General features: G+C 32.9%; 3 protein-coding genes across 3 annotated transcripts; all 3 read left to right on the forward strand.

Annotated features, from left to right (window-relative positions):
* Positions 1 to 893: 893 nt before the first annotated feature.
* LOC107413960 (uroporphyrinogen decarboxylase) lies at positions 894 to 4,344 on the forward strand. The gene is made up of 6 exons (XM_016022030.4): positions 894 to 1,191; positions 1,472 to 1,593; positions 1,833 to 1,943; positions 2,039 to 2,227; positions 2,794 to 2,919; positions 3,561 to 4,344. The coding sequence occupies exons 1-6, from the start codon at positions 1,080 to 1,082 to the stop codon at positions 4,074 to 4,076; spliced, it is 1,176 nt and encodes a 391-aa protein (XP_015877516.2). The 5' UTR covers positions 894 to 1,079; the 3' UTR covers positions 4,077 to 4,344.
* An 8,944-nt stretch (positions 4,345 to 13,288) lies between these two features.
* On the forward strand, positions 13,289 to 15,581 carry LOC107413958 (adenine/guanine permease AZG1). Its single transcript, XM_016022028.4, has one exon. The coding sequence runs from the start codon at positions 13,642 to 13,644 to the stop codon at positions 15,403 to 15,405; it is 1,764 nt and encodes a 587-aa protein (XP_015877514.1). The 5' UTR covers positions 13,289 to 13,641; the 3' UTR covers positions 15,406 to 15,581.
* A 2,810-nt stretch (positions 15,582 to 18,391) lies between these two features.
* Positions 18,392 to 21,863, forward strand: LOC107413978 (phosphoglucan phosphatase LSF2, chloroplastic). The gene is made up of 5 exons (XM_016022053.4): positions 18,392 to 18,790; positions 20,034 to 20,239; positions 20,413 to 20,583; positions 20,778 to 21,032; positions 21,569 to 21,863. The coding sequence occupies exons 1-4, from the start codon at positions 18,511 to 18,513 to the stop codon at positions 20,979 to 20,981; spliced, it is 861 nt and encodes a 286-aa protein (XP_015877539.1). The 5' UTR covers positions 18,392 to 18,510; the 3' UTR covers positions 20,982 to 21,032; positions 21,569 to 21,863.
* Positions 21,864 to 21,957: the final 94 nt, after the last annotated feature.

Consider the following 21,957-nt stretch of genomic DNA (forward strand, 5'->3'; position numbering starts at 1 on the left):
AAAAAAAAAAAAAAATGGTACTAAACATTATTCTACGATGTCCATGGAATTATTATCGAGTAGCTAAATAATAAATAAAAAGATTCCACACCCTCTTGATTAATTTCTTCATGCATGTGTATGTTAATGGTTATTACGAATTCTTCAATTGCATGCCAAAAATAAAAAATAAAAAATGTTGACCATTATAATGGTTATCACAATTTTGCACTTTATTAGGTATCTTCATGTGATCAAAATTGTCATATTTTATTGGATACAATTAATAATACGTGTTCAAAATTAACCTTTTTTTTTTTTTGTGAAATATTAATTAATACTACATGTTTAGGTATTTTAAAAGCTTCTCCAATGGAATAATAGCTTGAAATTTCACCAAACAGGTGGAGAGATGGACCTTCCCACCTTCTTTCGATATAGAACACCCTTTGATCCCTAAAAGGGCTATTACCAAATTTCTCTAATATTTTGGGTCATTAATATTACGCCTTAAGATTCAAGACTGAACAGATTTTTTGCCTTTCAAAACTACTACCTGTTTTTTTTTTTTTTTTTTTTTTTTTTAAAAAACCTTTTAAAAAATTTTAATTTTTTAAAACTTTCTTGTTGTGATATTTGAAATAAAAGATTAAAAACTTTGAAGAAAAAAAAAGTTATTAAAAAGTTAAAGCAAAAAAGAAAGAAAAAAAAAGCGTACAGAATTTCAAAGGAAAAAAGAAACTAAAAGAAAAAAGGAAAATATATTTATGATATAGATTTCAATATTTTGTGAATTTTATTTATTTATTTGGAAAAAAAAAAATCCCCAGAACGACAAGTCGTATAATAAGCAAAGGGGCCAGTATTGCTGAGAGTACAGTTGACATGGCGATTTCTTATCTCTTTATCATCGTTTCCCATATTTCGCTTTGTCTTATTTTGTCCATCTTCAAGCTCTGACCTTTCGGAGCCAAAAATAATAATAAGAACAACTCCCATAAGACCCTGTTTGGAAAAGACGCAGAGAGCTATGCATAGAGGTATTGGTTAAGAAAACAGTTGAGCATCATCAATCTGTTTTTCTCAGTTTGCAGGCAAACATGTCGTGCACTTACACCTGCAATTCCACACCATTTTCCTTAGCTCTCTCCCTTGCTTCCTCTACAAGATCCAGATTCGCTTCCAAGCCCCGATTCCAATGTTCTCTTGGAGGTAAATATATTTCTCTCTCTCTTAAAGACTTTTCCCATTTCCTAATTTCTCATATTTCTTCTTTTCTTTTCGTTTTGTTCAATTGGGTTTCTTAGAAAATGTAAAGTTTTTTTCTTTTTTTGGTCTGTTTTAGAGTTGGGAAAAAATATATTTAGAATCCAAATGAGCCTTGTCTCAATTCGAGCTTCTTTTTTTTTTTTTGTATTATTATGTGTGCTATGAGCTATGGTGTTTGAATTCGTAAGTTTGAGCTTTTCTAATTTGAGAAAATCGCATTCAGGGACTGTGGCAGAACCCAAAATTGCCCCTGTCACTGAGCCCCTTTTGCTTAACGCTGTTCGTGGGGAAGATGTTGAAAGACCCCCAGTTTGGCTCATGAGGCAAGCAGGGAGGTACATGAAGGCAAGGTTTATATAACGCTTTAAATTTAACTGCCATTTTCTCTTTGTTTAGCATTCTGTGTTTCAATAAATATCCATCCTTTTTGAAAATAATTTTCTGTTGCTGTTTTCTGGGAATTGATGAAATTTTAGCCATCAAGACTGTGACTTCACAATGTCTTCCAAAATTAGTATGTGTGTGTGTGTGTGTGTGTGCGTGTTATGTTTTTATTATAACTTATAGAGCATGTCTTATTTCAGAGTTATCAAATTATCTGCGAGAAGTATCCTTCATTTCGTGAAAGATCAGAGAATGTTGACCTTGTAGTGGAAATCTCATTACAGCCTTGGAATGTTTTCAAACCTGATGGGGTTAGATGCCCTTCTGTGATTCAATTCATTGTTCTGTCTTATTATATCCATTTGATTCAATTGCTTGCTTACATTTTTTTGTTTTACTTTGACAGGTTATTTTGTTCTCGGACATTCTAACTCCTCTTGCTGGGATGAATGTACCATTCGACATTGTGAAAGGAAAGGGTCCTGTCATATTCAATCCTCTAGGCACAGCTGCTGATGTTGATCAAGTGAGAGAATTTGTTCCTGAAGAATCGGTTCCATATGTCGGGGAAGCATTGACAATTTTGCGGAAAGAGGTACAACTCAGCTTGTTTACTTTTTTAATCTTCAACTATGAATAGCTTCTTTCTTCTTGATGTCATCTTGAATTGTTTCTCTGTACAATATAGTCTACCAATTTAGCCATACACTCAAAGTAAATAATTCTTTATATTATTTACTAATTTAGCCATAAAGTATTGATTTCCACAAGTCTTCCCATTTTATGTTATACATGGATTGCCGGTATGAAATCTTGTGGTTGCTGATGGCGATGACAAGGAAAAAGGAAAAAGATGGTTATCTGAATGGCACATAATCAAACTAAACAAAGTAGTTTATATCTCATGTGATAGATAGCCCAAGAATTTTGTCTTGTTTCCTCAGTCAGCTGTATGTCGTGCTCCTAAATGCTTACAATTTTTAAATAAACATTTTCTTGTTACCTTGTTATCGTTTGCATTGCCAAAAAAACAATGTTGCATGTGTTATAACTAATATACATAGAACTTATTGATAAGTGTTTTATGAAATTTGCAAATGTTTTATTATCCCATGTGTTAATATTTTTTGAATGCTCACTCCACATTTTAACTTTTTCCAGGTAGATAATAAAGCAGCAGTGCTAGGTTTTGTCGGGGCTCCTTTCACTTTAGCATCATATGTGGTTGAAGGTGGCTCATCAAAGCACTTCTCGAAGATAAAGAGATTAGCTTTCTCTCAACCGAAGGTAATTTTTGGTTCTTTCAAGCTGTCTAATCTTGTAAAACTTTCTAAGGTCCAATCAAACACCATTTATGGAGGATTCAACTTATCTAGTGTTTCTGTTGTATGATATTGGTTGACATGATTTTTGATTGCTTGGTGGGTATTAGTGGGTTGTGGGTCATTTAGCCCTTTGTTTCTGAAAATTGAGGAGAAAATGAGGATATTATATGTTGTGGAAGGAAAAATACAAAGATCTGTTATCTCTTCCATGCATTATTTCTTTTTAGCTCTCGTCTGTTTGAAGGTATAGAATCTCACGCTGAAAAGTATAATTGTCAATTAGATTTTGCATTTTTAGTCATGTTTACTATTGTGACCGGGTAACTATTGCCACAAATTTCCATTTCCTTAGTTAGAATGGTCTTGAATTCCTACCCTCTACAACATTATTCCATTAGTACATCTGCTGTTGCTTTTTGTGAATAATATACCGGTAACCAAAAATCAGTTATTGTAGTTGTAGTTGTAGATAGTTTAAACTTGCGGTCTATTGCTGTCAGTATCCTTTATTTATTTATTTTTTTTAAAGTTTTTTTATTTATTTATTTTTTTGACATTCTGCCCATTGGAATTAAGTTTATTTACGTGTGGTTTCCTGTTCAGGTCCTTCATGCATTACTTCAGAAATTTACCACTTCCATGGCAAAATATATTCAATACCAAGCTGACAATGGAGCTCAAGCTGTTCAGATCTTTGATTCATGGGCCACAGAACTTAGCCCTGTGGATTTTGAGGAGTTCAGTCTGCCATACTTGAAGCAGATTGTGGATACTGTTAAACAAACCCATCCAGATCTCCCTCTAATACTTTATGCAAGTGGATCTGGGGGCTTGCTTGAAAGATTGGTTTTGACAGGTGTTGATGTAGTTAGTTTGGATTGGACTGTTGATATGGCTGAAGGTAGAAGGCGACTGGGATCAAATATACCAGTTCAAGGTAATGTGGATCCTGGTGTTCTTTTCGGTTCAAAGGATTTCATCACTGCCCGAATAAATGATACTGTAAAGAAAGCCGGTCGAGGGAGACATATTTTGAATCTTGGCCATGGAATTGTAGTAGGTACACCTGAGGAGAATGTTGCTCATTTCTTTGAGGTTGCTAAAGGTCTCAGATACTGAAACCGCATTCAAGATTAATTCAATTTCTTCTATGTTTCTCTGTAATTTTTTAGATAAAAAATTTCAAGCCCTTGATTCATATTTTGGTTAATAACAATGGTAGAAGAAATACAAAAGGCCTTCTTGTAAACAGGTCAAACTTCTTGTGAACAAGTTAGGAATGGCATGAAGCTGGTGTAATATAAATGAGGTTATTGTTTGAGCAGTTCTAGAGCATAAAGTTCCTAATAAGATTGATATCCTTAAAAAAATATGGATTTCTGTTGCATAGGCTGTTTGAGCTGAACCATATTTTTTGTTTCAGAATTCATGAGTTCAAAGAATGAGCTTTTTCTTTAGGTTCTATGCATCTTGGCATGATGATTAATTGTACACCTTAAGGTGTTCGATACATCTAAATCCATATACCTTGTGTCTCCTTTCTTCTTTTTCCCTTCGGTTTTGAATATTTTTTATACTAATTTCAACCTCCTAGGCAGTCAAGAAGAAATTTGTCAAAACTCTTGTATCGTTTTGTTGCTTAATCAAAATTCCCTCAAATTTAGGGATAATTTCAATTGCAGTTTCTCAGGTTTGTTCTAATTGAAAATTAGTTTTCCAACTTTTTGGTATTTCAATCGTAGTTCCTACCGTTTATTTTCTTTGGTTAAAGTTAATGGTCAAAAGGCAAATGAGTCGTTTTACATTTTTAAAACAAAAATATAGTTTTTGAAAACATATAATATGATAAAATGTTTAAAAATAAAAATAAAAACATTTTTTTCTTTATTTCTAGATCTTAAAGAGAAAACCAAAAACACATTAAAAAAAAAAAAGAAAAAAAACTAAAACAATAAATAACAATATATAAAATATAAAAAAGCCTATGAAAATATGTAATTGTACATTTTAAAAGATATATATATATATATATATATATATATAGTATCTAGGATGAGGAAACAAAAAATATGATGAAAATTGGAGCCTTTGGATTTGTACATCTGGCATTAACGGGCCAGATTCAAAGGTGGTGTAAGCTGGTGCGATTGGAAATTTTGGCAAAGGTGTTTGAGCTGAAATATGAGCTGCTGCGAGTGGAAATGTTAGATTTGGCCAAAATTCTCACGTAAGAGTTGCAATTGAAGCTGAGCCATGGACACCAGATGATACAATCCAAGGACTCCAATTTTCATCGTGTTTTTGATCCTGATGAAAGTCATACGGTCGATCCTTATCCTAGAAACTCTTTAGATATATATATATATACATATTATTTTTTTGGAAAATATACAATTATTTTTTTCCTCTCTCCTTCCGTTCCTCTCTTTTATTTTGCTTAGAACTAGAGAAATTAGACTCTCCATTTGAACAACATGAAAAAATTGAATCTAGTGATTGAGTTTTCAGAAGATGTGAGTAAAATTCAAATAGAAGATCTCTTAAGAGGCTTAGGAATTTTGGATCAAGGAGGGCAATTAGCATTTACGGTTGTGGTTAGGGATGACTTTGGGAGAGTTTTGTTTCTTGGGTCCAAAATGTGTAACAAGACCCCTTATGAAACATAGGTTTTCTTGAATGAGCTTCAGAAATTGCTGCAAAGGAAAACTAGGATAAAGCTGCTATGGTTTTTAAATGCTAAACTAGTGGTTTAAAAAGTTAATACCATGCAAGACCCTTTAAGGATGGAGCAACATATTTAAAAATTTCTACAATGAAATCCAAAAAGCTCTTTAAAATATTGTGGTAGAAACTAAACACGTTTATTTATAGATTTATAGATTTTAGGAACTAAATAAACTTATTTGAACTTTTTTTTTTTGTTTTTCTCTTTTATTAATTTTATTTAAAAATTCATATTTAATATTTAAAAATTTTGTTGATTTATTTTGGTTTTGTTAATTTAATTATATAAAATAAATATTTAATAAAGTCAAAAGTGAATTTTTTTTTTCTAAATTAATATTTAAATTGAGAGATATAAATGTAATTGCACTTGCCAGCTAAAGATCTCCTCTAACAATAAATAAACGTCTATCTAAAATGAAAACTACAGTTGAAATATGGCAAAATTGAAAAACTAAAATTGAATTAGAGTACATCTCAAAAACTGTAGTAAAAATTATCCCTCAAATTTACAAAGAATGTAGCCAACTGTATTTACTTCCTATTTATTTATTTATTTATTTTCTTCTTCTCTCCCTCCGCCACCTTTCCTAATTTTTGATTTTGGGTCGGCTGGTCAGACATCAATGATCTTCAAAATAATCCAATTTCATCCAAAATTTGCTTCATTTACAGGGCATGGTACAGTGGCTGGTCTTTTTTCTCTTTTTGCCATTTCCTACTTTTTTTTTTTTTTTTTTTTTTTGGGGGGGGGGGGGGGGGGGTTGGGTGATTTTCCTGCTGCAAAAACCTGCTTTTGAGGGCAGGTTTGCTTGGTCGTACAAGTGTCATCTGTGCCAAATATACAGCAACCTCACGAACCTACTTAATAAATAACCAGCATCTCCTTTATGATGTGGGGGGTCCAATAAGCCTTGAAACTTAAATATCCATTTTCACCTAAACCCATTTTGCCAAACCCATATATAAAGTAGTCATGAGGTTGTGAATTTCTTCTTCCCTTTCATCGAAATTACATTCCCGCTTCCAAGTTAAAAACTTTGTTAACAAGCAGTTCTTATAATTTTGTCCTGCTATGTTACTGCTGTCAGTCTCTGCACCTATGAGCTATTCCTACGGAAAAGAAACCAAAAATTTAATGTGAATTTGTATGCTGGTGTGTTATGTATTTTTAGTGTTTGAAAACCATAACTTCTTGAATCCGTCATCTGATTTATGCTCATTATGAGGGGAACACAGCTGACACAGCAGCAGCAGAGGTTTTGATTTTCGAAACACCATATTTTGACAAACATGAAGTTACCCCCAAGGTCCAAACAAAATTGTACTGGGTAGGACCCTCTCGAGACAATATTTCAGAACCTGTTAACCCCCAGAAGCCAAACAAATCGTAGTGGATAGGACTTTGGAAACTATAGTAGGAATGCCTTGTGGACCCAATTTTGACATCATCCACAGGATTCAATTGCTCAGATCTATAAGAGGGCACGAGCAGATTATATTTGGTCTGATAGTCTTATTACCAAAACCCATCCCCTACTGTGCGGTCTGTGGGCTTTAGAATATAGATCCTTTTGTATATCTTCCTCAAGGTCAATATATAAAAATAGCCTCCTTCCATATATATGCATGTTTCATTAAACATTAAACCGGAAGTTGATGGTTTGTCATAGAAAAGGTAGCCTACTTTAATAATATTAGCATAATTGTCCCTGTTGTTATTATCCTGATTCTTTGGGATGAGCAAGAATGTATTGACAAACAAAACAGAACTACAAAGTTGTTGAACTTGAAGGTTACAAAAGCCAAGAGGGCTAAACACAGGGCCACATCAGAAATAGTTTGCAGCAACAGTACCATCATTATTGCAACCTTATAGCTGTCATAATATCGTGTATATGTATATATATATATATACATATAGTAGTTCACCCAAAAAAAAAAAAATTATATACATATATAGTAATATAATATGTTTGATCAATATGCAAAACAGTTTACAAATGTTGAATATATTTCTTTCTAAATATATTATTTGACTTTCCCTGTAGCATTTATTATCACATGAACAAACTGCATTACTGGTATATATAATCTCAAGCATCGTTTTGGTTTACAAATGAGAATCTGATTTGGAAGGAAGAATCAACTTCTCTATATTTTTAATCTGTAAATATATAGTCTAGTCATCTAGCCGGGTCTCATCACATTATCCAATCTTCATGTTCTTCATTTATATTTTAGTATATAAAAGTGATTCAATTTGGAAACTTATCAGGAGACTTATTGGCAATGCAGACAGACAAGAAGAAAAAGAAAAAGTACTTTTATGGCTTTATTGAAACAACCAAATGTTTTACTGCGCTTCTACCCCTTTCATAATGATTTTTACTTGATGTAACTTTAGTACGACTTACTTTTTCTTTATTTTGTTAATATTGGGGTGGAAGGATTTATCTTAGAATCATTATTTATGAAATAATGACTTTGTCATTTGATTCTCTGTATGAAATATTGGAAGACTACTTTTATGTCAACGTTTTCTTTGTGGCTGATTTTCATAACCTGCTTTTTTCATTTGACATTGTATTAGTATCTTTTGTCTATTTTTTCTCCGTTTAACAGTGTGTACAATATCTTGTTCTTAAATAATGTTGTTTTGGTAATTTGGGATTATGACATTCATTAATTGTAATTGGGTCCATTCTAAACAAAATGGATTAATTGCAAATTGAAACGTTGCAGGTAATGATGAGCCCACATGTCTAGAAAATGTTAAAAACGACCACGGAATAATAAACCAAAAAATAATAATAATATTAATAATAAATGTTCTCCACTGCCATTTGGACGATAAAAAAGATAGAGAAAAAAAGATCATATGATGTTGATAAAAATTGGCTCCAACCCATGAGGGGGTTCTCTCCACTTGCCAAAGCATCATTGAGCCTATCCAAGTTCCAATTTTTTGATATGACATTTCTAATCTTATATGCATTGTATCACATCATTTTCATTGGTTACCAATATTCCTATACTTCTCCACAACTTTTTTCCCTTTTTATTTCCTTCTCAAACTAATTATTTTCTTATAGAAAATAAAAAAAAAATAAAAAAAATAAAAAGAAGAAGAAAAGAAGTTGATGGTAAGTATGTATTAGGACTTTATTAGAAACAATCTTTTATGATTCATATATTTAATGCCAAGTAACAAAACAAGGAATTCACTTCTAAAATATTACAAAGCCTTTTCACATATATTTAAAATCACCTTAAATTGTTTCATGGAATTGAATGGCTTGTATCTTCAAATCTCCATCATCCGATTCAAAATAAATAAATAAATCACCTTAACTTAATGAGTTTGGTATATCCTTCCAAATGTACATATGAAAACTCATATTCATGATGTTCCTCCATTGCTAAAATGTCTACCTTTTTCCGTAAGTGCGCATATATTACAATTTTATTTTATTTATTTCTTTATCATTGCCAAAAATATCATAAGTAGCCACTAATTAATTTAAAGATGGTTACCTTGGCATAAAAGAAACTTCACATTATTGGTGGAACCTGCTTTCATGCTGGGTCTACACCCTTATAGTATGATTCATTTATATAATTAATTATCTTGATTTATTAATGAAGTTGGTGACCTTTTTAGCGTTCAAGCTATATATTACATGGACTAATTAATTTTTTTATTTAACTTTTTGATGCATTGTCTTTTCTTTCTACAAATTTTATCCACTCAAATGACCAAGACAAAAAAAAAAAAAAAAGATATATAATTCTCCTTGACTGTCATATTCCTTTCTCAATCCAAAAAGAAAATTATAAAAAAATTATAAAAAAAAAAAAAAAAAACACAGACACACACAAAGGAAGAAGAACTTATCTCTGTCAACTTCAGAGACAATATTGCAAGTCTTTCAATGTCAATTTTCTATTGAAAGATTTGGTGTGCCTCTCGTTTTTATTCTTTTTGGTAACGAAAAAGCTGCATATATATATATATATATATATATATATATATACCAAAGTTATACGCGTGCCAGTCTGATAGAAAATGGCAAAATTAGGTGAAGAAGCATAAGCACGAGGGAGAGAAGCAATATATAGCAATTTCAGAAAAGGGAGGGTCTATAAAAGTGTGAAGGGAAGGCTCACATGATGTGTCCAGCATTAGAGAAAAGTTTCCATAAACCTTTAATGTCTGGAAAATCATATTAGTTTTTTTTTTTTTAATGCCATGAAAATATATCAAACAAGTGAGATTGAAAGAATATTTTTATTTTATTTGATTTTTTTATTTTTTTGTTAAATAACAAGATTGAAAGATTTGGAGATACTTGAAGCAACTTGTACTTGGATCTCATATCACCTTTCACCACCCAAAAGAATGATCAACACCTAATCTTTGTCCACCTTTCAAACCAAGTATATATCTTTGTAGACTGGGAAAAATTCAGGGGGAAAAAAAAAATGGAAAAAAGATAGCCTTTTTACCTCTCCATGGTGGCATGGCCATTCAAAGTTGTTTATAGAAGGGAAATTTGTGGGTCCAAATCTTTTTTTCTTTTTATTTTCCTACATAGTAATCATTCGAACTGAATTTTTCATTTTTCTATATTGTTTTCGGGGTACTGTCCCCAAATTCTTGGCTGTGATTCAGTGCTATTGAAAACCCTTGTGAATAAGGAATAAAAAAATTTTAGAAAATCATTATCCCTTTTAATTTCCCTTTGGATAACAGATAATTAAAGGACAATAAGTTGATGATTAAGTTTAAGAATTCCTATGCCTAATTAAACAAAAGACAAGAAAAAAAAAAAAAAAATGCTCTTCAAGATGACATGACTATAAATATATATATATATATATCAAGTTGAAGAAAAAGAAGGTCCAGCGGCTAATCATGTGCCATTTTTGTGAAATTTAACCTCTGCAAATATTTATAAATAATATTATACATAATCTCCTATCACTTTCTCTTCCGACCACAAAAGATTTGCAGTAGGGAAATTGAAGTTCTTGCACCGTAAGACAACCAATTAAAGAAAAAAACATGATCGTATTAGATATTTCATAATCATCATTTTTATTAATCTAAACAAAAAAAGGGCAGGAAAGTTCCTAATGAGGTTGTGGGGTGGTGGCCGACTTGTTTAATTTAACAAGCAATTTCTGCTTTAATCTGAATCATTCCTCATATTTCTTCCTTTGTGCTTGTCGTAATCGCCCATAAAAAATTTCCCATCACCCTCATAAAAAAAAAATATATATATATATATATATATATGTAAATCATAATGTTCTACCTTCTCTGCGAGTGCAAAATTTATGAACTAATTATTATTCTTCGAGTTGTTGTGGTTGTTTCATTGGCTGATTCTAGTGAGACAGGTTGAGAAATGATTTGCTGGTAGTCGAAACTCACAGAATGCATTAACTTTTACTTTTGCACGGAAAAGGTAAAAGGTAAAAGGTTTTTGCAGCATCCAATTGCTGTTATAATGTATATTATTATCAGATTCATCTGAACATAAACTAGTTGTATAATATCTCATAATATCTCATCTTGTTTATGAAACATATAGACTTAACGGTGTATAAATAGAGATCACTATTTATAAATTTATTCACTTTTTAATATATCTATGTAAAAATTAAGATTTTTATTAAAAAGAATTTTATCAAATATCTTAGTATATAGAATCAATCATATATATATATATGAATGAGATATGATTATATTATGTTGGAGTTCGTATCAAATTATATATATATTTATATAAAAAAAAATATATTTCTATTAAAAATTGTTAACATCATTCTAATATAGATATTTACATTCATCATAACAAAATGATATATATATATATACAAAATCTTTATGATGAACATCCACATCACATCCAATTATAATATAAACATCCACATCCAATTATAATGTGGATATCCAATATAACTTAGATATGAAACCTGTATATATCATCAAATTCACATCAATTAGATGGTCTCAAAAGCATGATTCTCTTACAGTCCAAAAAGGGTAGGGACACCCCTTGCCCTTATAGGCTTCTATCCTATCTACTTTTGGCCCCCCTCATTTACCATTTTTACCAAACCTATGTACCCCAGACTCCAGAGCTGAGAAAGAAATTAGCAAAGCATGAGCACAACTTATGTGTTCCTGCTTTCTGCCCATCGTGTCTATGGAAAGTAGATGAAGCATTCAATTCTGAAAACAACAGTGCCTACCCAATTACAACACTCATGTGGTGAAGTTTGCCTACCAAATAAATAATTGAATGCAGTAAAAACTTTGACCCTTTTTGGGATCTTAGACAAATAGGGACAAGATTGGTTTGGGGGGCAACCCAAAGTTTGATTCAGACGGGGATTTAATTAGCATATGTAGTATCAACCCCTTAAAACGATTTTAATAGATCAATTTGGCAGCCGGGGTTTGTAATTAAAAACTGATTAATTAACAGCTTAACAGCTAGGAAAATGAGAGTTACAGATAGATAAGGAATCCAATTCCAGATCCTTGAAAGGTGGGTTGGGAGCTGGGTGGTATAGCTTTGACCTCCAAGCTCCAATCTCGGAGAGAGTTTGTAGTTCTAACTTAAGCGTCTTAAGGCAGGAGGTGGAGGAGATTCTTAGGTAAATAAATATACTTTATTGAGTTTATGTTTATATATTATCTTAATTCTGATTAATTTAATTTAACAATGAAAAATTCGAAGATTTATAGCATCAAAGGATGGGAATATGCAAAACCCATGTTTATTATATTATTAAAAGTGAAATAAAAAAGGATAGTGGGCATAACTCCAGGTAAATTTCATATATATATATATATATATGTAGGCTAGCTGTAGTCGCGGTTCTTTCCCACCTATATTGGAAACAATATTAAAAATTTCAATAAAATTACAAAACTAAGAATAATATATTAACATATATTTATGGAAATAATACTGAAATATGATAATAAGAAGTCAACTGTGGGCATTTTTTCTAATTTTGTCGTTATCTTTCCTATTAATTCTAAAATTGAGCACAAAGTTGGATTAGCCAGTTGGAAAACTTGGATATCTCTCTCTCTCTCTCTCTCTCTCTCTCTCTGCAGCATCTATACGTTACATATAATTTTTCTTTTCACACCCTTTTTGCATCCAAAAAAAAAAAAAAAAAAAAAAACTTGGTAGTTGAATATTATGTCAAAACAAAAAAGGTATCCATCCTGAATTAGGTTTTGAATTTTCACACTATATTACTATTATAAAAATAAAAAAAAATAAAAAAAGTCAATAGTTTGAAAAACTAATAAAGATAAACAGCTATATTTTTGAAAGAAGAAGTGGATAGGATGAGAACCCAAAGTTTTATCGTCCAATTATCGTGGGTCTATGTGGAGGGGTGGTTTGGTCACAAACTTCAACTTCTTTACGTTATAAGTTCAAAAGCTAACGTTTGTAATAATAAAATCTCTTCTGCTATATATATAAAAATATATATATATATATGTTCACATTATATATCATTGCCCTTCACACAGTTCATACTTTCTCATAAACGTTCCTTTATTTTATTTTTGGATCTATTTATTTATTTATTTAATTTTGCATATAAAGAAAGTCAAATTAGAGCGAGAGATACTTTCCTATATATGTTCTAATAGACTTGAAGATCCTTTCATTCCTGGAATCTATATCCCTTTGCGTTTCACATATCAAAACTTGGCCAGTCATAATAATAACAATAATAATAATAATCATCTTTCAGTTTTCTTTTCCTTTACAAACACTACTGTCCCTCATACCCACGTATATATATATATATATATATATTTATATATATGCACGATACGTTTCTAGATATATATAAATAATAGTTTTTATTTACAAGAAAAACAGAGTCGAAAGAAAGAACATAGAGTTGGTTTGTAATGATTATGGAAACACAGCCACCGCGCTCAGCGGCCGCGAAGCCGAAGCTGCTGACTAGGCTGAACACGTACATAGCCAAAAGCCGAGTTGGCAAACGCTTCAAACTCACCGAGAGAAACTCAACCTTCACGACCGAGCTCCGAGCCGGAACTGCAACTTTCCTCACCATGGCTTATATCTTAGCCGTTAACGCTTCGATTCTCACGGATTCCGGCGGAACTTGCGGCGTCTCCGATTGCGTCCCGCTTTGTTCCAATTCCTCCATCCTGGTCTCCGACTGTACGGGACCCAACCTACGGGTCATCCAACCAGACAATTCCTGCAAATTCGACCCTGTCAACCCGGGTTACAAGGCTTGCCTTGATGGAGTCCGTAAGGACCTGATCGTCGCTACAGTAGCTTCTTCGCTCATTGGGTGTCTGATAATGGGTCTCTTTGCTAACCTCCCTCTGGCTTTGGCTCCCGGAATGGGTACCAACGCTTATTTCGCCTACACGGTCGTCGGGTTTCACGGGTCGGGTAATGTCTCGTATAAGAGCGCTTTAACCGCAGTGTTCATTGAGGGTTTGATTTTCTTGCTCATCTCAGCTGTTGGGTTCCGAGCCAAACTCGCCAAGCTGGTACCCAAACCGGTTCGGATCAGCTCCTCTGCCGGTATCGGACTCTTCCTGGCATTTATCGGGTTGCAAAACAATCAAGGAATCGGGTTAATCGGATACAGTTCTTCGACCCTGGTCCAACTAGGAGGCTGCCCCACATCTTCTCGGGTCTCGGTAGCTCCGGTTTCAACGGCGGATAACGGCACCGTTAGTTTGCTCCAAGGCGGTACCGTCTCGGGCGATATATTTTGCCTCCGAGACAGGATGGAAAGCCCGACGCTTTGGCTTGGAGTGGTCGGTTTCGTAATTATTGCGTACTGTTTGGTCAAAAACATAAAAGGGGCGATGATATACGGTATCGTATTCGTAACGGGTGTTTCTTGGTTCCGTAACACGGACGTAACCGCGTTCCCGAATACGGAAGCGGGGAATACGGCGTACGAGTATTTCAAGAAAGTGGTGGACGTGCACAGCATAAAGAGCACTGCGGGTGCACTGAGCTTCACAAACATGGGCAAAGGGTATTTTTGGGAAGCCCTCGTGACTTTCTTATACGTGGACATTTTGGATACGACCGGCACGTTGTATTCCATGGCACGGTTCGCAGGCTTTACCGACGAAAACGGCGATTTCGAGGGACAGTATTTCGCATTCATGTCCGACGCAACGGCAATCGTTGTGGGGTCGTTGCTTGGCACGTCACCAGTAACGACGTTCATCGAGTCGTCGACTGGCATAAGGGAAGGTGGAAGGACGGGGTTGACGGCGTTAACGGCGGCTATGTATTTCTTCTTCGCGTTCTTTTTCACGCCGTTACTGGCTTCCATACCTTCGTGGGCTGTGGGACCACCGCTGATCTTGGTGGGAGTTTTGATGATGAGATCTGTGGTGGAGATTGAATGGAACGATATGAGGCAGGCTATACCGGCGTTCATGACGTTGATTTTGATGCCACTGACGTATTCAATAGCTTACGGGCTCATTGGTGGGATTGGCACGTACGTCGTGTTGCACTTGTGGGATTGGGGTGTGGAGCTTTTAGTTAAATTTGGGATTGTAAAAGGTGTTGGGGTTGGTATTGGTGGTGGTGAAGGTGGGGCCAACGGGTCATTTGTCCACGTTGGACATGATAAAAATGAAAAACCACCGATTGAAAATGTTTAAATATAAGATATTTAAATGGGGGAGGTCCATATATATATATTTTTTTGAATTTATAGGAAAATGGGGTTCATTATAGAATGTGTATATATACATTGTTTCTTTTTAATGCGTTTTGTTAAGAGCATAAATTTTGCAATCCAATGGAAGACAAATTAATGGAAAAAATTTTCTCTCTATTTTGTATTGTTTTTTATAATTAATTTTTGTGGAGTTGAAGGGCGTTAGCAATTATTGTTGGAAACAAGGAAAATAAATATCCAAAAAGATGGAAAAAGGGGTCAATGTAGTAATGTGATTAGGTCCTTATCAAGGCCAGTTGGTTTCTTTGTATATGGCAATTTCATGAGGTAATTTGGTAGGAACTTAACTATAAAGAAACGACAACAGGGCGAGTATTTTCAAAAAAATAAATATAAAAAAATCAATTACATTACAGATATTTTCAGTGGAAAAAGTCCCTCATCTAAATTATTGGTTTTGAAGTCTTTCCCTTATTTATTATATATTTGGTGAGAGGTCCATTATTGTTGTTTTTCATCACATTTTTATGACTTTTTTGGATAATTTTTTTCTTTCTCCTATCTGTTTCTTTAATAATGGATGTCGTTTTTGTAATCGGTTCTTTCTAGTAAATGTCGTAAACAATATAAAAAGTAGCCCATTTATATATTTAGAAAAGAAAACGATATCTTTTTGCTGCAAAATCTTTAGATTAATTAATAATATAATAACAACTTAGTGTTAATTAAATACTGGCACTAAGCATTCATTGGAGAAGCAGGACAAATCAAACCAAGTTGAGAGATTCGGTATTAGTAGCTATTCTCAAGGTTTTGTGACAAAAAGTGTGAACGATAATACGTAGGTTTGAAAGACCCATTATCTATTTTGGTCCCATAGGAAAATTTAGGAGGCAGTAATTAGTGGGGAATTAAGATGACAAGCTTATATATAGACCAAACACTTGTGTTTATACCACTGGCACTACCAAAGATAATAATAATAATTAAAAAAATGAGAACAAAGGTTAGTATTATAAATGATTATTTGCTTTATTAGTCTTTAAACAATATTCATAGTTGCATTTTGATTTCAAACTTTTTTTTTTTTTTTTTTTTTAGCTTTGTGATTTTCAAACTATTTTTAAATATAATTTTTAATTGTTTTGAAACATAATATGGAAACAATGAAATTACAAAATCAAATAACTAAAAAATAAACAAAAAGTAATTATCTCATAAACCAATATGGATATAATTAAAAAACTAACAAAGTTAACAGCCTTGGTATAATGCAGGTCATGTTCAAACAAGTTTTGATATGTTTTGCCACGAAAATAATATTCCCAATTGATTGAAATCAATGCTTAAACGTAAGAATAAAGGACTAAGGGAATTAATTTTGAACCTTAGTTTACGAATCTGGATTAATATTACGTAGAATGAGAGACTTTGGTTGTTGGGGAAGATGATTCTATCAACAAATTGTAAAAACACTTTGAAAGATAATTGAGTGGCCGGCCAATACTGCTACCGTATTAGCTTGCAAAAACGACACATCATTATTCCTTTTGCCACAAAATGATAACCATAATTCTGCAGTGAAAAAAAGAAAAAGAAAAAAATGGAAAAAAAGTTGATATTGAGTGAGAATATATTCTTTGCCTGAGTGTTGATCTGTCATGAAACACCATGTATGGTGCTATGTGTCCTCTTAATCCTAAAAAAAGGCCGGTTTTGGAGCTTTTTAAACACCAAATCCAAACTTCGGTCCACCTAGGAAACAAGCACAATTTTTTTTTTTTTTTGTTTTTTTTTTTGTTTTTTGGTGATAAAAGAATATTATATAATTTTCTATATAATACTGATAAAATAATATTTATACAGGGACACATATGCAGGTTCTTGTGTGAAATGACACCATTATTACTTTGAAATGTGGCACACAAACGGTGGTCTACAAATCCCATTTATATGTTATCTCATATAATCTGTTGATAATAATAGTATTTTTCTTGTTTTTATATGAGAATTTGGGTTATGATTATTAGAACCATGCATATATTTGCTTTAACTTTAGATTCCATTTGTTTTGAATGATAATGTAGCATGGCATAGTTTTTCAGCAACTTGATGTTTTGATTTTTCTTTTTTCTTTTTTTCTTTTTTTTTTCCCCCTTTAAATTAAGTAAAGTGCATTAAAGCCATTGTTTTCTAAGAAACAATATTAACCATACATTGAATGATGTTGATTATCAATTGTTGGCATCTTATATGGACTGAAGCCACCACTGATTTCTAATCATCAATATGCCTCTGGAATTTTGGGTTGCCATTAGCAAAAACTGAACAAAATTTTACACCTTTAATCTTAATCCTTATCCAGTCCCTCACAATTCACAAAGATTGTCACTGTTTTTAAGTGAAGATTCAATCCCAATTAATCACACAAACATTGCATTGAAGTCCCTTTCATATCTGCTTTTGTTCCTAATTAAATCAAGATTCATAATTTCCCACATTGTTTCTCAGAAGAACTTCTAATACAACATCCCATTGGCATGCACCCATTGGACCATGATCACTAGTAGTAATTACAACAACTAGTTTGAAAGATGTTTACATAGTACCAGATCCTGTTTCATAATATCATCCCATTGATACATTTTCAATTCAAATGTTTCTTTGATTACCAAAACATCCAAATGTTTCCCTTTTTTTTTTTTTTTTTTGTTGGGCAATAAATAGTAACCTTTTTTATTAGATTATTTTTATATTTAAAAGATATATAGTTATTATCATTTACAATGCTTCTATGAAATATATATCAGCTAAACCAACATTGCTTAGACAAAATAAATAAGAAACAAAATATATATATATATATATTAAAAAAAAAAAAAAAACAACAGATGCATGTATATATATATATATATGGAAGAGTTTATATCGGACAAAAAAAAGGGATGCGTATAAATGGAAGAGCTGGAACAAACACGTACCCAAACATTGGGAAATTTGGGTGAATGTCAAGGGCATTTTAGTAAAATGACTTGGATGCTATAAATATTGATACTCATGTCTGAATGCAACAGAGAAAGGAAAAATGGAAGCTGTTAGAAACAGTTGCTTCAGCTCGGTCTTCATAGCTCCTCTTGAAAGTGATGTGTTGTTGAAGAAGAATAAGAATAGATATGCATATAATCATATCAGGGTCACCAACAATTCATTCAAGTCAAACAGGATTTATTGTAAATTACCTGAGGGTGGGATTGAGGAGAACCCCACAAGTATGAGACCCTCCAATTTCAGGAACAAGATGGAAGAGTACAACATAGCGATGAAAAGGATGATGAGGAATCCATATGAGTATCATCATGATCTGGGTAAGTCTCTTCTGAATCAGATTTGGTCTCATTCCCACAACTTTCACATTTTTTATTGCAATCTTGAAATTGGGGTTTGTGTAGAAATGGTGCGTATACGAAATTTCTTTAAATTAATTTTCCTTGGCATTTTTGCAGACGTTATATATTATCTGTATGGTAAAATATATCTATGGTGAGGTGGGTTTCTAGCTATTAGCTGAGTTCTTTAAGCATTGTTTTGGTATATTCACTGCTAATGGAAGTGTTTAGATGCGTCCTCTTAACCACCCATTTCCAATCATTTATTTTTTTACCCTATTAGTTTATTGCCCCTGTGGTCATTTTTTCACGTGCAGAACAGTATAAAGTGATTCTTTCTTTTTTTTTTTTTTTTTGGCCTTTGGTGTTTAGCTAGAGTGGGTATCGACCTAAATGGCTTATTTCTTAACTTTGGTGTCATATAAATATAATTGAATTGTGCTTTAACAATGTCTGTTAATTGAATTTTTGCTCTACCTTCCTTTGTAGTTTTGGTCAGCTACTTTTAGGTAACTGTCATACCACTTTTAGAGGATATATGGTATAATTCTGGTGAAAGATGTTCCATGCTAAAAAAATGCATATTCTATTTTAAAATAAATTTTTTTGTTTCCGCCTTTTCCCTGTACAGAATGCAAAAATCTTTTGTCAATTATCATGCCATTATATTTATTTGTTTATAAATCACTCTTATAAGCAGCAGTGAGTCTAACAACTCTGCCGGCATTATTGAAAACTTGAGGTTCTGCTATCTTTTTTCTCAATATATTATGTTCGGTTTCCAATTTGTTAGCATTATCATTAATATGTTAATATATTTTTGTCGGGTAGATTGGGAGTAGGTAAGGTTAACCACCTTAACGGGAAACATAGAGGGTTGAGCTAAAGGGAACTAGATCACAACTGATCTAAACTATTGTATTTCTAGTGAATACATTTAGACCATGTTTGGAGTTCAAAATCCCTAGGAGGGAAGGAAAAAGAAAGTATAAAAGGTTTTATTAGTTTTCATAAGAAAATGAAAGTATGACATAAAATGACAGTAAGATGAATTATATTACTTGACATAAAATGACAGTAAGATGAATTATATTACTTTGCCATGAACACATGTAAAGATCTACGTTTCCCTTAATAGATACCAAATTGCAAACATGTGAGAATGTTAACATCGACATTTTCTGATTGCTTAACTGAGTAATTGCTCTTAAAATGTGTTCAGGCATGAACTACACTCTGATCACTGATAATTTGATAGTGGGCTCCCAGCCTCAGAAACCTGATGATATAGATCATCTGAAACAGGAAGAGAATGTTGCATACATTCTAAACTTGCAGCAGGACAAAGATGTCGAGTATTGGGGAATTGATTTGCTGTCAATAATAAAAAGATGTAAAGAAGTTGGTATTCGTCACATGAGGAGGCCAGTAAGTAAAATTTCCTCCATTGTTACTATTCTTCCATCTCAAATATTTTCAGATAGTTTGGATATCTGTATATATCAGAATTATGCTTATGTATTAGTCAATCACGTCAAGGAAAGTTTGGTAGTACATTTCTATGCATCCGGCTTACCATATTTAACATGTTGGTATGGTAGGCAAGAGACTTTGATCCGGATTCATTGCGCAGTGGTTTGCCTAAAGCTGTTTCATCATTGGAATGGGCCATTTCTGAGGGAAAAGGCAAAGTGTATGTGCATTGCACTGCTGGACTTGGAAGGGCCCCAGCTGTTGCAATTGCTTACATGTTCTGGTTCTTGGGAATGAATGTGAGTCAGACCTAAATTTTTCTTTCCCTGTTGTTAAAGTCGCACTTTATATCTTATTTTCTTTTACCATGCTCTAGAAACATTTGAACTTTGAACTTGGAAGCATGACCATAACTTTTTCTGTGTTCCTGGAGTAGCTTAACTTCTTTTTAGATGGATTGTTTTCAAACTTTGTAATAGTTTCATATGTGCAGTTAGATACAGCATATGACACACTAACTTCGAAAAGACCTTGTGGACCAAATAAAAGAGCAATTTGCGGAGCTACTTATGATCTGGCCAAGAATGATCCATGGAAGGAGCCCTTTGAGAGTCTACCAGAATATGCATTTGAAGATGTTGCAGACTGGGAGAGGAAGTTGATTCAAGAACGAGTTCGTTCCCTCCGTGGAACTTAAAGCACTTACGAGTTCGTTCCCTCCGTGGAACCTAAAGCACTTCTACTTTGGGTTAGTATTTTTTGCTTTGTAAATTACAGCCTCACATATAATAACCTGCAGCTTCATGCTTCCAAATAATATATTTTTAGCTGGAAAGTAAATGACATAGTCCTTTTGTCAGCATGACGTACTCTTTTCCCTCCCTTTCTAGACGCCATAAAAATATGCTTCTTTTTTTAATTTTTAATTTTTATTTTTATTTATATAAATATATATATATATATATATATATATATACATTTAGGTTGTTTTATTTGACTTGCTATCCTTGGTTGCAGCCGTTTTAGGTTCATAATACATGAATCTACTCATGAATTTGTATGACCAAACATAAGCTTAATTATAAACTTCTGACCTTTAGCATCCACAAGACTAGCTTAAAGAAATGCTTTACATGTTACCACTTCACTTAGTTGACAAAGTTGGGTCATCCGTGTGTGTGAATACGATTTTCATATAGTTGACAAAGTTGGGTCATCTGTGAGTGTGAATACGATTTTCATATTGCATTTTGATGTATATTTTCTTCAACTATACTTGAACAGGTCCACACTATCGTTTTGAGTTTTTCAATATCTCAACTATGGAGTTGCTAATGGTGAGACGCTGAGAGTGGATCAGGAAGCATCCTTTTCTCTGTCCACTAAGGGATTTAGAGCTTTGGAAATATATATTTAGTTCTATTTTTTTTTTCTTTTTTAAAATAAAATCCCCCCAGATTGGGCTTGTATATTTGCAAAGCTGAAATGATTATCCTTCACAATAATGGACCTTATCCTATAAAGAACTCGCACTTCTTAAAAGTGCTCCTTTTCCATAATGTCATTCGCTGTTCAACTATACTGCCACTTTTGAGGAACAAAATTTTCATTATTATCAAGCATCGTACTGGTCATTCATGAGTGTATTTGGGGATCAACATATGATACAGTAC

Source organism: Ziziphus jujuba, chromosome 8 (genome assembly GCF_031755915.1).
Source record: "Ziziphus jujuba cultivar Dongzao chromosome 8, ASM3175591v1".
NCBI lineage: Eukaryota > Viridiplantae > Streptophyta > Magnoliopsida > Rosales > Rhamnaceae > Ziziphus > Ziziphus jujuba.